This window comes from Betta splendens, chromosome 24 (assembly GCF_900634795.4).
Source record: "Betta splendens chromosome 24, fBetSpl5.4, whole genome shotgun sequence".
Lineage (NCBI taxonomy): Eukaryota > Metazoa > Chordata > Actinopteri > Anabantiformes > Osphronemidae > Betta > Betta splendens.
Window position 1 is genome coordinate 13,916,560 of NC_040901.2, and position 15,933 is coordinate 13,932,492.

Below are 15,933 nucleotides of genomic sequence, written 5' to 3' on the forward strand. Positions count from 1 at the left end.
CTGGAAGCCGCTGGTAAAGATTCTTACCAGCAGAACAAAACTCCAGGTAGGAAGCAGCACTGCCACACTGTAGGAGTCAGAGTGAAGGTGTTTGTTTTACACTCGCTTTTTCACCCTGTAGCGCTTTTATTTCTCTTTATGGTCAATTTGTGTTTAGAAACAACCTCATCAAATATTAATATAAACAACTTTTCTTCTACTCACATTTAGTCTCTTCACGCTGGAGTCGTTCATATGATGTCTTTTCTGATAATTGTGTTTATTCCACCACCTATTGTCTGTTAAATAGTTTTCACTGTTTGCGTTACCTTATCAGCTTGTCATCTGTGAAACACTGAATTGTGTGACCCTGCACAAATAAGGGTTTAACCTCCAAGTAAAGTAGGTTTTCTCTTTTTCACATTATGGGCATTATTTATTATATTTTGACATCTAACTATAGTAATTATTTCCTTTTTTACGGACCCTCGGTGACTAAACCTACATTTTAGCTTGAGGCGAAGCTAATATATGCACACGTGAGGCTAAAGTCTTGAATTATGACCCTCTCTGTGGACGTCAGCTGGTTTCCTGTCGTCCTCTGAGGCGCCTGGACTGATTCTCCTTCTCTGATCTACCAAAAGATGTTGGAGGGTGAACCAGAGGCAAAATATATCATTAACATTATTATTATTATAGAAGCTTTATAGAACTAAGTGTCCTGTAAATTTGAGGATGTGGAGGAAAGGTTCCCGTGTGACTGGGTTCTTTAATATTTAACTGTTTGTTGGCCCTCAGTGCTGCGGGCTCCTGTTCGGGGCCTTTGATAGCTCACTTAGTGTTCGCAGCCTCGTTATCGAAGCGCCTCTAATCTACTGATAGCGTACAGCACAGATGTGTTTATCGCTCGCTGTGTGCTTGACACTGAATGGTCCTGCTTATGGACGCTAAGTGGAGGTCACAAACCTGCCAGACATGGGGCTTTGAATCTGGGATAGTTTAAAGAAGAGGAGGCCCTTGTTTGCTGAAGGAACTGTTTGTCATCACTTTGTCGATGTGATGGATGACGGCATGTCGTCTGCAGGATCGGCTCCAAATAATGATTTGGTAGAAGATATTCTCTATCTAGTGTCTGAGGTGGTGACTAGCAAATGGTTGTAATCTTCACAAGGAAAATGATTATTTTATATTTATACACAAATCCTCCATATTTGACAACTAGACACGGTGCTGGTCCATCTCCTCAGCTATGTGAAAATTTAGATTTATAGAAAAAGACTTTATTATTTATTATTACATTATTTTAGTTAGTAAACAAACAATAATCCTAACATTGATTTAAGCACAATAACTGTAGAGTGATCTTTTTCTCCTAACGTAATAAGGAAATGTTAATTTACATGTTAGCCGCTCACTAAATGTTGGTCTTAAACAGAAAATGCTCCCTGCTCAAATATTTGATTTTGTGATTTAACCATTTGCTTATCAAACAGTTTCATCGCTCATATTAGTGCTGGTGTCTCTTTTTTGGAGCTTGTTCCATTTTTAATTCTGCCCTTCCCTGCTTCACTGTTATTGAATTCAAGCCAGATCTGCAAGTGATTGCACAACGATCTCGTTGAACAATTAAGGTTCTTTGTCAGCTAAGTTTTCCTTCTCGTACCTGTGTCTCTCTCTGGAAGAAAGACATGAGTAAAATATCTTTTAGACAAAAACTGTTAATTAAGAATGAGCAAAACATCCACAATTTTTCTTTGACATGTTTCCAAGTTGTAAATGAAAGGCTGAAACCACAGTTAGACGCCCAATATTTGTTCATGTTGTGTAGCGGGAAAGCTTTAATAATCTCCAGTAAAACATTTCGGCGAGCGATTGGTGATGGGTGGCCCGCCCCTTTGGCTTAAAGCAATTAATTCAGCTTTCTGACATCAAACTGTCGGCTCAGCTCGACAGCTTGGAGCTCAAATAAAAAATAATAAAAGGCAAGTTCTCCTGGGAACAGAGTGAAGATGGCAGGCTCCTTTCTCCACTGTTTGCTCAGTGGCTCTGGGAGCAATCTTCTCCCCCAGCCTGAATGAAATGCAAGGGCACAAACAATGTGCCGGAGGAGAGAAAGGGCCGGCGGGGAATGAACAGTTTGGAGTATTTGCTCAGTGGAGGAGCTGCCACAAAGGCAGAAGTGTTCCCATGAATCAGGGCGCCGTCTCGGCCGCCTTTTTGTTGTGGCGGCTCTGCGTCACCAGCTATTAGGCAGCACTACATATAGCTGGTTGTGAGCCATTTAAAGCCTTTTTCTGTCAAACTGTACCATCAGGTGACCGGCTCTGATCTGTTTTGTTTGGCTGCTCGGTGAAATGGCGGTTGGCGGAGTTTAGGGCTGCACGTGGCCCTGAAACGGCTCGAGATTCAGCCTGATGCTCGGGGCTCCGCGAGTGTTTCCACAGTCACATGTGTGAGAATGAAGAAGACATTTAGGCCAGTAATTCTGACATTTAGCTGGAGTTGACTGTTGCCCCGCCAGTTTTCCCCCCCGGACCCGGAGCTCTCTGGGTGGCCGGGCTGGACGCCTGAAAGGCAGCGAGATTGACGCTTAAGCTCTTTTCGCCTTAAGAAAGCATCATTGTACATCTCCATGAATGGCAAAGTGGTGTTTATCTAAGATGGAGCCATTTTTTCAGCCGTATTGTTGGTTCAAAGACATCCCTCTGCCGTGAGACCACAGATCCACTGTTTGTTCTCACAGCTCCGATATTAGAGCAGGAAACCATTTATACCCTCGGATCAAAAAAGAGAAACGCGTCCTTACGTTTGTCCTTTGTGGTTCTAATGATGATCCACAGGTCTGAAAAGTCTGGCTACAGAAAATCTGACTTTTTCTTTTGCTTAATGAACAAGAGGAAACATTTTAACCAAATATCAGAATAAGCTGTTCCTTCACAACATGTCGATTTTTGAAATCTATGTTCTCATTTTGAAAGGAGTCCATACCAGGAGTCCGGTCTTCCTCTCAGCTCACGCTTTATATGACTCAACGTGCACTGGCCCACCTCAACCCAACCAGTCTGTCTTTAAGGACCACCGGCTTTGATGGTCCAGTGTGAAACCTGGTTCCTGTGCGGTTCTGTGGGTCCGGCAGCTCCTGGCCCGCCACCTACGGCCTGTAAGCTCGTTAGCATGCTAATTGAAGCGCGCCGAGCAGTAATCAGCACACAGCAGAACGCGGCAGTGACGGGAGGATGTGTGCACACGAAGAGCCAGCGTTTTTAATTTATCGCCTCATTGAGAGCTTGTCAACATGAGCAAAGATTACAGTGGCCTCTGACATAACACAGAGCCTTGTGAGGTTTGGCTGGATTATGAGTAAATGGGAGCGTGGCCAGAGAGATAATGGGCCGTCATCCTCCTCCTGAGAGGTGGAGAGCAGCTTCAGACCAGACGCTTCCTGCTCATTTTCCGTGTTCCTGGTGCCGTTTTCTTTCTTGCTGTCGATCATCTCCGTTTTTCTGTCTCGGATGCTGTTTGGTGCCTCATAACTCAAGGCTTTTACCTTTGTGCTGAGCCTGTTCAGTCACTGTCCATGTGAGGTGTGACCTCCTGATCACAAAACCGCATGCGTAGACAAATGATGTGATTGTACTGACACTGCATTGATCTGACAAACAGACAGGAAAGACAGCAGAATGTTGGCCTGTGTAAATGCCACACGCTGCATGTTGAGAATTGAGATCATATCGAAGATTAAAATGATACACGTTTGTATGAAAACCACAGGAACAGGAGGTTTTAAGCTCTAACGCTTCTGTAAGCATATGTGTGTCATTTACTAGGGAAAACACTGTGTTGTGTTAAAATAGTTTAATATTTGGCAGCTGGACTCTAACCCCCCGCTGGGTTTGTACAGGGTCCTCATGTGTATGCATGTCTGTGTGTGGTAACGGCTGCTTGTCCAAACACGGCTAAGCTCTGACCTCCAGCGGCTCCGCATGCAGCCTTTCCATTATTCCTGTTCAAAGAAAGGTCATTATTATTCATAATGTGCTGATTGCCTCCTTAAGCAAACACTCAGCGAGGTGTCCTCAGAAACCACTGCTCACAACTCGGTCCAGATCCGCTGAAGGCCCAAGTGGCCCAGTACTTAACAGTGTTTATTGCTCATTGATGTTCTACTGGGTGTAATTAGTTGAAGGGTCATATGCTGATTATAAACATGAAAGAAAACATGAAAATGATGTTTCCATAAAAAGGTTTTTATCTGTTGCACATATAAAGTTGGACAAATCACTGTTAGGACACGTTGCACATCTATAGACACGTGGAGTTCGTGATGGGCCTGCTGTACATGCCGTGGTAGTAACCGGTGCCGCCGTCGCCGTGCTGAGCCGGGTCCGGACCGGGCTTGGCCGCCAGCGGGCAGCTGTAGCCGCCGTACGGACCCAGCGGCTCCGGTTTGTGCTGCTGGGGCTCCGACATGAGGTTGTTGATGGAGAACGGGTGGCTGAAGGACGGGTGCGGGTGGTAGTGGTCCGGTTTCAGGTGAGCGGCCTCGTGCAGCAGCAGCGGGGGGTGCGGATGATGGGGAAACAGCTGTTGCGTGTGCGCGAGCGGGGAGGGCACGCGCGCGGGGCTGGGGGGCAGCAGTTCGCCTCGGTCCGCTTTGAGGTCCAGCCCAGCTCCCTTTGAGGACTGGGGGGAGGAGCAGGATTGCGAATCGGAACCAGAAGTGCTGCTGGCGACCGAGCCGCCCTTTCCCTCCGCCTCCTTGTCGCCGGTTCCGGGCGTCCTTCCGCTCTTGAAGCGCTTCTGCCGCCGCAGGTAGCAGCCGTTCTCGAACATGTTCCCCGAGTCCGGGTGCAGCGCCCAGAAGGAGCCTTTCCCAGGTTTGTCCGGCGAGCGCGGAACCTTGATGAAGCAGTCGTTGAAGGAGAGCGAGTGTCTGATGGAGTTCTGCCACCGCTGCTGGTTCTGCCGGTAGAACGGGAACAGGTCCGTGATCCACTGGTAGATCTCGTTCAGCGTCAGCATCTTGCTGCGGGACTGCTGGATCGCCATGGTGATGAGGGAGATGTAGGAGTACGGCGGCTTGGCGTGCGTGTAGCTGCGCCGGTACGGTTTGGACTCCCTGGCTCGGAGGCTGCAGGGCTGCGCGTACACGGGGCTCATCACGGGCACGCTCCCGTACGGCGGCGGGCTGATGGGGCTCATGCTCGGCGGAAGCGCGGCCCCGAAGCCCGGACTCATCCCGGACCCCGCGTGCACGACGGCGGAGCTCTGTGAAATCCCCACGGGCACCGAGGAGTGGCTCGCCCCGACGGGGTTCATGTAGTGCGCGTTCACGTGGCCCGCGCCGGCCATGCAGTGCGCGCTCATGTAGCTGCTCATGGAGTTCATGTTGGCCGCTGCGGTGTAGCACTGAAACGAGAGGAGCGGAGCGTCCGTGCTGTTAAAGCGGCCCAGCCTTAAAGTATGTTAATGGCATCAAACAACTATTGGCAGGCACCGCGTGAATGTAGAGTTTTCAAGGCCACTGGGTTAGAAAAGACAGCAATGTGAATAAACAATCCATATCTGAATGTCTTTCTATTACAACGAATTTTAAGATTGCAAGAAACTATTCACAATTACAATTATAAATTGTCACAATTTCTGGAAGTTGATGTTTTCATATTGTCATGTTTAGCTTATAAATATCTAATTTTAAATATAGTTCTATATTTTGATTGCCTAAATTTAGTGTATCAGTATTTTCTACCTATCTATCTATCTATCTATCTATCTATCTATCTATCTATCTATCTATCTATCTATCTATCTATCTATCTATCTATCTATCTATCTATCTATCTATCTATCTATCTATCTATCTATCTATCTATCTATCTATCTATCTATCTATTTTTTTCTGTTAAGTCCAAAAATCAACATAAACATAAATGAGTTAAATAGTTAAGGATTAAGTTTTTGTCTTCCTCTTTTTTTTTATTGTGAATTACATTAAACTCGTAGTTACAACTACAGGAACTACTGTAGTTTGAATGTATAGTATTTTCTGCAGATTTGACGAGATTCTTTATAATTTGTTTAATCAATAAATTGCGGTCCCAAATTCAAATGTCAAAAATTACAGATAAAAAGGTCCCCAAAAAATTATTTTTTTAACGCTGTTGCAAAGCGCTCTCTGTGCTGCCAGAGATAAAATCCAGGCATGTAAATACTGGTTTGTATCAAGTAATTATTTAATATAATAAAACACACGGATAAAATGAGTATATTAAATGTTGATAATAATTATTTACGCAGATCCGTCTTAAAAGCACTGATGCATTTAATTTGTTAATTTTTGTTTATTTATCAAGTGTGCTGCTGGGTAGACTAAAAAATAGCTGTTTCCAGAGAAATTATAGGTGCATTTAAAAAAAGTAAATATTTGTACATTTTGTTTATTTTACACGATACAATAATTTAGGTATGAAAATGACACTAATTTAGTTGTTGAGACGCTTTTTGGTATAACCTTAACAATTAAATAAATACATGATGCTGAATGCAATCACACAAACGAATCAAACAGATTATTTACTACATTATTAATAAGCATAAAAAGCATCATTTTAGGTAAGGAGTTAAGCGGTTTAGTCTTGATATCATATAAAGTTAAAGAAGTTAAAATTCAAACGTTTAAGTTCATACATTTGAAACAAGTAAAGTAGTTTGAAAGTGAAAATCTGAGATGTGATTGAAATCTGCCTCTAAAATGTACTGGTGTCCTTGAGTTGGAAGCTGTAGCCGCTGTTGAGTGCACGGACCTCGGTCTCTCCGTAGTAGCTGCTGCCGCTCCAGTCCGGATGCTCGTGTCCCTCCATTTTAACGGCGCTCAGCATCGTTAAGCCTCCAACACCGATTCATCCAAACCGCCGCACGCGCAGCAGAAAGCAACGCTCGACCCCCGCCTGTGCTCCGCTGGTGCCGGTGCCGGTGCCGGTGCCGGTCCCGGTACCGGTGGGTCCTGGTCCTGATCGCCGAGGCTCGTGAGCAGCGGCTGTGACCGGACGACGGTCCCTTCGCAGTGAGAGTGCGCGGCACCTGCGCTCGCGCTGCTGTGGAGTGCTCGTCCAATCATCTGTGTCCTCGAGCTCTACACCTCTGCACGAGACCCGCCCCCGAGGCCTCTGCGTCGCGGAGAGCGAGGCTCGTGTAGTGGAACACAATGGTAACGGTCGCTGTGGGCTCAGTTTGAGGTACTTCACAGCAGAAAAGGTCGCAGTTGTGCAACGTAATTAAACAGTTCTCTTTAGTTCTGAGACCAAAAAATCCTGTAATCCACGTAATTCATCACTGTTCAGAAAAGAATATTGTTTTAGAGTTCAATAAAAATTCTTAAATCATAAATGGATCCAACATAAAACTGATATGGTCCTTTTTATTGTTAGTCACTAGTATTGGTTTAATTTTTCTTCCAGCTTTATATAATATTTATTTGTGTCATTTAGTTTATTAAGTGTTAAACAGTTTCATGTGTAATCTCTCCTTTTTCTGATCCTCCTCCATCCATGTGTGCAGCTCATGCGCTGGTGGATCTCTGCTGCTTTTTCCTGCAGAGATCTTCAGGTAAATGAAACGGCATCAGTCACGGTGCCTCTGCAGAGGCTTTAAATGCGTCGTCCGCAGGCCGCACTGTTTGTCGTCAGGACAGCGCGTGTTTACCTGGTGCTGAATGTGAAAGCTCTGCACTGCACACACGCAGGACGGACCGGAGGAGCTGGACCTCCGTGCTCTCTGCTCCTCCGGGGTCAAACTAATGTTCTTCCTTTTCAAACCTCTGAGGGCATCAACACATGAGCAGGAGGAGAAATGACGCGATATCTTAGCAGTGAATCATTGATGTGATGCTTAATAAGTAACTGCTGACAGATTAATTTAACTGAGGCTTTTGATGCTGTAACTGCACTTCATTTCAGGCTCAGATCCGTCCTTTCCTCTCACTGTGTTCATGTCTGTGTCACCACATCCAGGCGTCCTCTGCCGTATCCTCTGGTTTTATGTGTTGAAGCAGCTGCTTCACCTCCAGTCGCTGCAGACCAACGTGTTTAGGACTCAGGTGATCAAATATTGTCCCGTTTTCGTTGAGGCATCTGCTGCAGCTGATCTGCAGGGACCCACAGCTGCAGCAGAGACATGAAGTTGAACCCGGAGCAGGTGCTGTTTCACCTGGAGCCGACACGAGGGTCCGCGGGGAGGATTTACTGCCCAAATTACGTTTGCAAAGACAAATGAAATGAAATCATTGAGAGAGAGGCTTCATATTAAAAAACTGAACATCTGTCAGCAGCTGTTTAATGAACAAATTATTTGACCGGCCTGCGTTTATGTTTTAAAGGTTATGAGGTACTAATGAGCATCACGTACGTTTCTCCGGTGTCTTTATATTTCAGCTTCCGTAAAACAATCACAGCTCAGTCGGTTTATACTGACGCCTCCTGGACGGTTCCCGCTACTACAACATGTTTAAACAAGATATAACTTAAGGAATGTAAGAGTAGTTATCGATGCAGGGTTTAATGTTTAATACGGTTGTTGTCATGGCGATAAAACCTGTAGTTTAAATGTTTGCTGCTGAATAAGTCACAAGTCGTTTTGACTTTGAACTTGTCCCAACCGGCTCTCCGTAGTGAGGAAGTAGCAGCCGTTAGCTGCGTTAGCTTCGGCTCGACACAAGGACACGTGAAGCGGCTGCAGCTCCGAACTAAAGGTGAGTTTATTTAAAATGAGACGACAGAAATTATAACGTTAAACGTATCGTGTGTTTGCTTCTGTCAGTCAAGAATCCAGACTGTAACAGTGTGGGTTGTGGAATAATAGGCTGCAAATGCAGGAAAGGCACCAACCTGTCATTTAAGTGGTTTTGATTGTTTGTGGTTATAAACTTTAGTAATGTTAAAGTTAGAGGCTGATTCGCTTTCACACGTTCAAGGGAAGAACAGGGAAATTATTTTATTAGGTTGATTTGTTTTAGGAATAAATGTAGATGGTTAATTATGTTTGTGTGTGTGTGTCCCACATTGTGTAACCGAAGTCTGCTGCCGTTTCCTCAGATGCCTCCTAAACCCTTGGAACCTCTGGCCAAGAAGCTCATGAAGGGGCTGATTGCTGTGGAGCTGCTGGGCGTTTTTGGGGCGTACGGCCTTTTTCACACGATGAACAACAGTCGAGGTATTTACTCTGATAATGTTAGAATCATTGTGAAATGATGAATGGTATCAAACTCAAAGAGAGACTGTGGATTGAGCTGCAGGTGCTGGAGTAAAAGGGTCACTGACCATACAAACAGGTCACAGGTATTAGAGTGTCAGAGGGTGATGTTAAAATACCAAATGTTGATTAGTGGTAAAACAGAAAATGAATCCAGAGCAGCTGTTCAAAACCTCAACACTGCTTTCAGTTAAATTTACATCATTAAAGATGCTGCTTGTTTTCTGCAGATTTCAGGAGCACCATGAGCCAGAGGTTTCCATCCATCTTAGAATGTGAGATGAATTATTCTTCTTCAGCATGTTTAATGTTCTGCTTAGTTGTTGAGATTAGTTCTAAATATTTGTCCAATTTTCTTGTGATAATGTGTGAATTGTACAGCACCGCTGTCAGGGGCTTAAACAACAAATGAAACAATATTTAAAAATTTTATTTTATTAGATCAGCAAAATCATATCTGTCGTAATCCAACACTCAGTTTCATTAATGTCATGTTTTTACCAATTTTAGGTTGTGCTTTGGTTCACAACCTGAAATTAGAAAATAACCAACTTTGCCAACTCTTAATATGAATTAGATACAAGACACCTGTTGGATTTTAAGTAGACAAAATCATAGCAGCGACGGCATGAACAGCTCCTCTTCAGGCCAAACTGCAGCTTCATCACTGGATCTGCTCTCTTACAGTTTTCTACAAGTCCAACGAGTGGGCGGGGGTCTACGGCATCCGAGAGAGCGACCACGAGGCCTGGTCGGCCAAGCAAGACTGAAGATGTCTGGCAGTGTTGAGTCCACCACTACTTCTTCCTCCTCTTGTTCCCCAGTGTCCTGCCGCCCGTCCGGGCCCGGCCCAGCATCCGCTTCTTGTTAAACATCCGCTTCTTGTGGCGCAGCGTCTTAGCATCACGGTCGTGGAGCCAGTCGTCACGCTGAGCCTCCCACTTCAGCTGCTTTAGACCTGGAGAGACAAGGATGGAGTGAGGAGGTCTGGAGTTTTTGTCAGTTTGGTCTAAATGTTACATCATTGGTGATTGAAACATGCACCTGACAGAAGCTAAACACGGGGTTCTATCTCTGAATCCATGTCCTTATAGAAACTGTTCATGACCCCGATCGTCAGTCATGATAATTGTGATTATTGCTGATGATTTGATCTCTGGAGATTAAATTAACGTGTGCTGGTATCCAGCATATTTAATAAACCTCTCTTTAACCGTGACCTGATGTAAAATTCATTCTAAGATGTTTATGATGGCTTCAGTTCACTTTGGTTTATTTAAGTCTAACCTTCAAGCCTCAACTTTAACTTATTGTTCAGAAATATAAATATTTCAACTTTAACACTCATTCGTAAACCTGTTTTTATATTTGACTCTTCATTTGATTATTTATATGAAAGACGTTCTGTGTGAATTATGAAACAAAAAGCTTTCTTTCATACCTGCTCTGTCGGTGTTGGCCATGGCATTCACACCGATATTATCAAACTTGGAGCCGGCGTTCTCGTCCAGCAGGGAGCCAAACTGACACACAAGCAGAATCAGATTCAGAACACAGACACGTCAGTGGGGCTCAGAGGCGAAAATGCTCATCTGAGCTTCCACACGCCCCCAATTCAGAAACACATTTAGTTCTGAGAGCATGCATGTAAGGGATAAGGTTTATTGGTTTCTTAAGTTACCTAAACCAAATTATTATGTGTCAATGTGTGACATATAACATCCACGCGTTTTTCTCACCTCCTCAGCAGAAGTGAACATGGCTCCATCTTTTTTATTCTTTTTCTTTCCCTGTTTTGTATCTGCAAGAAATCATTGAAACTATTTCTCTAAATGCTACTGAGACAATACTGAACTAAAAGCTTTGCCAAGTATCAGTACAGTACATTAATAATAATGTAACATAATTAATGCACGTGAGACTCAAGGACAAACCTAAAGATCCAGAGAAGTCGAGGTCCTCTGAGGATTTTCTCTTCCCCTTGTTGGTTCGAGCAGGAACGTGTGGAACCTGCATCTCCTCGTCTGAATCTGCACAGAAACAATCATTGTTCTGTTACTGGATGCAAAAAATCCAGCCCAAATATTTTTAAAAAATATTTGCAAATTGTAGACTTGATAAAATGCAACTGACTGAACCTAAACTCACCATTAAATGGATCATTGTCCTCCTCCAACTCTGGGATTGATAAAAAAAAGAAAAGAACAGGATAATTTAATTATTAATTAAATGAATTAAGTGTTCTGTAACATTAAGACCACAGGTTCACCTTGAACTACACTGAACCTGTATGTTACACAAAGAAAGCACTGACCTTCATCGTCGTCATCATCAAACTCTCCCCCTCCATCAGGGTCCATGAACATCCCGCCTTCTTCGTCCAGCTCATCTCCGAAGTCTTCCTCGTCCATGCTGCCCAGAGACACCTCCTCATCATCCAGGTTGTCCCCGTCCGAGTCAGACTCCGAGTCGTCCGCAGTTTTCTTTTGTTTCTTCATCTTATTCACGTTACTGATAAGCATTGACAAAGGGCAGATGTAATTTCACCTGTATTCAAACATGCAACATGTTCATTTGAACCAGAACAAAAGGAAACCAGAGGTTTTCTCACCCTGCGAAGTCCAGATCGTCGTCTGCCAGGTCCATGAAGTACGTGTCTCCTTCATAGGAATCTGTCACATAAGATGCACCAAATCAACACCAGTGGACCTGAACACGCTCCACGTGAGGAGCTGGGTGTTCTCCGTGGGATCGCTGGGTCTCCACTCACCCAGTACTTTCTCAAACTCGTCGTCGTCCACATCCACCAGGCTGTCATTGTCGCCGTCTCCTTGCGGCCGACGGATCAGCTTCTCTTGCTGATGTTTTTTGAAGAAGCTGTTGAGGGAACGCAATAGATCACAGACCGATCCCACATCGCCTCCATGTGTTATATCACGATCCAGCATTGAACTCACCGGTAGAAGAAGATTTCATTCACAGGGATCTGACTCTCATCTTTGGCCAGAAACTCCTCACAGTTCACTGGGAAGAAACAAGACGTCTGCTTTTCTGATGCAGAACCTGAACAAAGCAGAAACCCACAGATACTCACCTGGTAACAAGTTGACACGTAGCCTCTGTTTGGGCTGCAGTGCTGCTGAATCCGTGTTTTCTGATGTGAAAACGTTAAGACAGGAATTAATGTTTAACTATTTGAATACCTTTAAGTTTAAAATAATTGAACACAAACAACACAAAAACTAAGCTGAAGCATTACGTTGTCCCTTCAGCTGTTTGGGGTTCCTGAAGACAAATCGATCCAAGAACCGGATGAGGGTGAAGTCCTGCAGCGGGTCACCAGAGTACTGGACGGAGTCCCCCTGGAGACAGTCAAAAGAGCCTGATGCACATTCATCCACCTACAACCAGCGCGTCCATCTGAGATCAGACCAAGCTACGGACCAAAACAACTTCTAAAGGTTTAGTAGAAGGCAGTCGTGATCCACCCACAGGTCTGGGTGGATCACGACTGCCTTCTACTAAATCTATAGATGTTATTTTATTTGGACCCAGAAGTTTCAGAGTTCTGATCAGATAGTTCTTCTGGATGACATCGTGCTGGCCTCTGTTTCTACTGTGAGGACTCCTGCTTCATCTTTACCTGGAACTACTGAATCCACAGGGGAAATTTCACTGAATTACTAGTCGAGTTGATGCTCTGTAGATCAGAAGAATTCTTACCTGCAGGATCGTCTTTGCAAACAGTGACACTGAGGGATGGAAGTGCACAGAGAGCTGCAGAAGCAGTGACAGTGTTAATCTTCAGGTCAATATTTCATTTTAACGATGCAGTCGCTTCTATGACCTCACATCAGTTACTTAAAGTTTGTGTTCATCATTTCTCACCCGCTGTAGTTCCCATAAAGTCGTGTGATCAGCGCCGCAAAATAATGGGTTTCTGTGCAGCGGGTCATAGCTGTGCAGGCTCGTCCCACCTGGAAGGTAAAACTAGAACTGAACCCTTGAACCAGAAAGACCGAGCTAAAGAAAACGCCTGCACACACAAACCTTCCAGGTTCTGGTGATGGACCCATGACGCGGTGGGTTTTGGCTTTACTTTCACCTCCAACGAGTTTTCTGTTATGCCTTCGTCCAGTTTGTCAGCATCAACAAAGTGCTCTTCTTCTTCATCATCGTCGTCGTCGTCGTTCTCCTCTGCGAGATCTTTGAAGTCCTCCTCGTCTCCACCCTGAGGGAGCACAGCAGAGGACGCGTTAGAAACAACAGACTGCTGGCTGTCTGACCAGCTGCTGGTACAGTAGGCGACAGCGCCACCTCCTCCTCCTGCAGCAGCGTCCTCAGGCCTGGCTTGGACTTCATGACCTCCGACACCAGGAACAGCGCTCCACACGCGAAGCTGGCGCTCTGCTCCGCGCTGACCTGCAGCAGCCGCTTCACAAAGGCCTTGACCCGCCGCAGCACAGTGTCGGCCTTGATCGACTTGTACACGAGGTTGAGGAACATGCTCTGTCTGGAGGACGACGACAACCCCGAGTCCAGCATCTTCCTGCAGAGAAGAATGGCGTCAGTGTGTTACCCCCTGTCGGGGCGACTTCATGTGAGCGCGAGCGGAACTCGTACCTGTACAGAGCAACATAGAATCTGTCAGAGATGCTCTGCTGGGAGTCCATCACCTGGAACAGCAGCATGAGCGCCTGCACCGCCGTGTTGAACTTCACCAGGTGAACCACTTTGAACAGCGTGTCCATCTGCTCCCGGACCTTCTCGTCTCCGGCGCCGGCGTAGGGATACGAGCGGTTGACGCCCGACAGCAGCGCGCTCAGCATCTTGGACTCGATGTCCTTCCTCTTGACGCAGGCGCGGAAGAAGGAGAAGTAGATGGAGATGAGCCTGCTGGCGAGCTCGGCCTCGTCGTGGCTCAGCAGCACCTGGCTGAGGAAGCACACGGCGTAGTACTGCGCCTTGGCGCTGATGTTGGGCCGGAACAGGAGCCGCTCCACCTCGCAGCACACCACCGCCTTCATGTTGGGGTGCTGGTGCAGCAGCGTCTCCAGCAGGTACGAGGCTTTGGCCGCCGTCTTGTACTCGGGGTCTCCCAGCTTGTTCACCACCTGGACGAGCAGCGCCTTCTCCTGCTCCGGGCGGCCGCACAGCAGCTCGTGGGCCGTGCTCAGCGCCTTGGCCTTGGTGGCCGCCACCGTGTCGTGAGCCACCAGGTCCAGCGCGGCCACGAACTCAGCCACGACGTGCTTCAGCGTGTGCTCGAAGTACCAGAGGACGAGGCGGCGGTCGCGGGCGTCGCGGTTCCCGCTCGCCCGCTGCTCCAGCTGGTCCAACGGCCGCTGCGGGAACGGGCGCAGCTTCCTGTGCGGCGGCAGCAGGTCCGACAGCAGCAGCTCCCGCAGCGTGTCCAGAGCCATGAGCCCCACGCGCCGGCTGCCCTTCTTCTTCATCATGGCCACCAGGCTCTGCACGTGCTCCAGCGTGTGCACCGGCGCGTCCTGGATCAGAACCGTCATGGCGGCCATCCTGTCGGCCAGCACGCCGGTGGAGACCACGGCCTTCATCCAGGAGGAGCCGGCTCCTCTCTGCACGTTCTTCCTGCTTTTGTACAGCTGCACCTCGGCCTCAAACAGCTGCTGGGCCAGCGCCTTGTACTGGGAGACCAGCTGGGGCTGCTGGGGCGCCGCCGAGCCCTCGGCCGTGTACTCCAGGTCGAACCACTTGCCCCCGGGTTTGATGAGCAGGACCTGCCTCTGCTGGAAGTCAAACGCGTTCTGGTTGGTCTTCTTCGCCTTCTGTTTGACGCCCTCTCTGTTGGTGGTCTGCTCAACACTGCCTCCTTCCTCCTCTGGCACGTCTTGCCTGTTTTTGGCCTTTTTTCCTTGCTTCCTATCGGACTCTCCTCCGTCATTGCCCTCGAGCTCGTCTTGGATGATTTGCTGTTTGGCAAACGACTGGATTCCCAGTTTGGTGATGAACTTTTCCAGCTCGCCTTCCTCCAGATCATCTATGGCTCCTTTCTTTCCCCCATCGACAAGCTCGGCTGAGTCTTCGAGTCCAGCGAGGAGGACGTAGTCAGCCTGCACGGAGCCAAGGAGGGAGAATGGAGGTGACGAAACGTGCTTTACTGCTACCGTCAGTCCTCGTGTTACATGCTCATCATCATCTCAAGCATCCGTATGAACAGGTAACCGTGGCGCTCTGGACTGACTCACCCGTGTTCCTCCAAGCCGTAAAACCTCCTCCAGGCTGAACTCCTCCGGGTCCGTCTCGGCTCCGGGTCCTCCTTCATCGGGGTCCGAGTCTTCGTCCTCCCGTTCACCTCTGTTTTCACGTTCCACGTCGTCGTCTTCGGCCTGAAAAGCCACCTCTGTCGTGGCTTTTGCCTTTCTGCGGGGCTTGTTTTTCGCTGCCATGCTCGTTACAGCGCGAGGCGCGTGAACCGGATGAAGAAACCGAGGTCACGCCTGCGTTTCCGAAACATTTCTGGTCATGTTCGTTATCTGTGTTTTTTTCAATAATTTCTAATTTAAAGTCATAATAATAAAAGTTTGAAATATTATACCGACTCGTTTGTCTTTGTTTTCATCAACTTTAGAAAATAAGTAATCTTGGATACGTGTCAGAACCAATCACGTTTAACCTGTGTACACGTCACAGAAGGCCGGCCAATCAGAGCTTGTTGTTTCGGAGCAACGTCAA

At 46.8% G+C, this 15,933-nt stretch overlaps 3 protein-coding genes across 5 annotated transcripts; 1 reads left to right on the top strand and 2 right to left on the bottom strand.

Moving 5' to 3' along the window:
* The first annotated feature begins 27 nt into the window (after positions 1-27).
* On the top strand, positions 28-10,444 carry LOC114850027 (protein CEBPZOS-like). 2 transcript variants are annotated; one of them, XM_029141971.3, is made up of 5 exons: positions 28-46; positions 8,646-8,725; positions 9,069-9,186; positions 9,456-9,500; positions 9,913-10,444. In XM_029141971.3, exons 3-5 carry the CDS (start codon positions 9,069-9,071, stop codon positions 9,993-9,995), a joined length of 246 nt encoding a protein of 81 aa, XP_028997804.1. In that variant the 5' UTR covers positions 28-46; positions 8,646-8,725; the 3' UTR covers positions 9,996-10,444. The 2 variants fall into 2 exon arrangements, with proteins under 2 accessions (XP_028997804.1, XP_028997803.1); XM_029141970.3 differs by lacking the exon at positions 28-46 and having other exon boundaries at positions 8,483-8,725.
* Positions 4,187-7,569, bottom strand: LOC114849997 (hepatocyte nuclear factor 3-beta-like). The gene is made up of 2 exons (XM_029141907.3): positions 6,783-7,569; positions 4,187-5,388 (listed from the first exon to the last, which is right to left on the bottom strand). The coding sequence occupies exons 1-2, from the start codon at positions 6,855-6,857 to the stop codon at positions 4,282-4,284; spliced, it is 1,182 nt and encodes a 393-aa protein (XP_028997740.1). The 5' UTR covers positions 6,858-7,569; the 3' UTR covers positions 4,187-4,281.
* cebpz (CCAAT enhancer binding protein zeta) lies at positions 10,023-15,828 on the bottom strand. 2 transcript variants are annotated; one of them, XM_029141851.3, is made up of 17 exons: positions 15,447-15,828; positions 13,849-15,311; positions 13,543-13,774; positions 13,276-13,456; positions 13,114-13,202; positions 12,949-13,002; positions 12,485-12,587; positions 12,320-12,379; positions 12,183-12,249; positions 11,996-12,102; positions 11,837-11,897; positions 11,540-11,736; positions 11,374-11,409; positions 11,160-11,255; positions 10,965-11,026; positions 10,667-10,748; positions 10,023-10,183 (listed from the first exon to the last, which is right to left on the bottom strand). In XM_029141851.3, the coding sequence occupies exons 1-17, from the start codon at positions 15,645-15,647 to the stop codon at positions 10,023-10,025; spliced, it is 3,252 nt and encodes a 1,083-aa protein (XP_028997684.1). In that variant the 5' UTR covers positions 15,648-15,828. The 2 variants fall into 2 exon arrangements, with proteins under 2 accessions (XP_028997684.1, XP_028997685.1); XM_029141852.3 differs by having other exon boundaries at positions 11,374-11,403; positions 15,447-15,825.
* Positions 15,829-15,933: the final 105 nt, after the last annotated feature.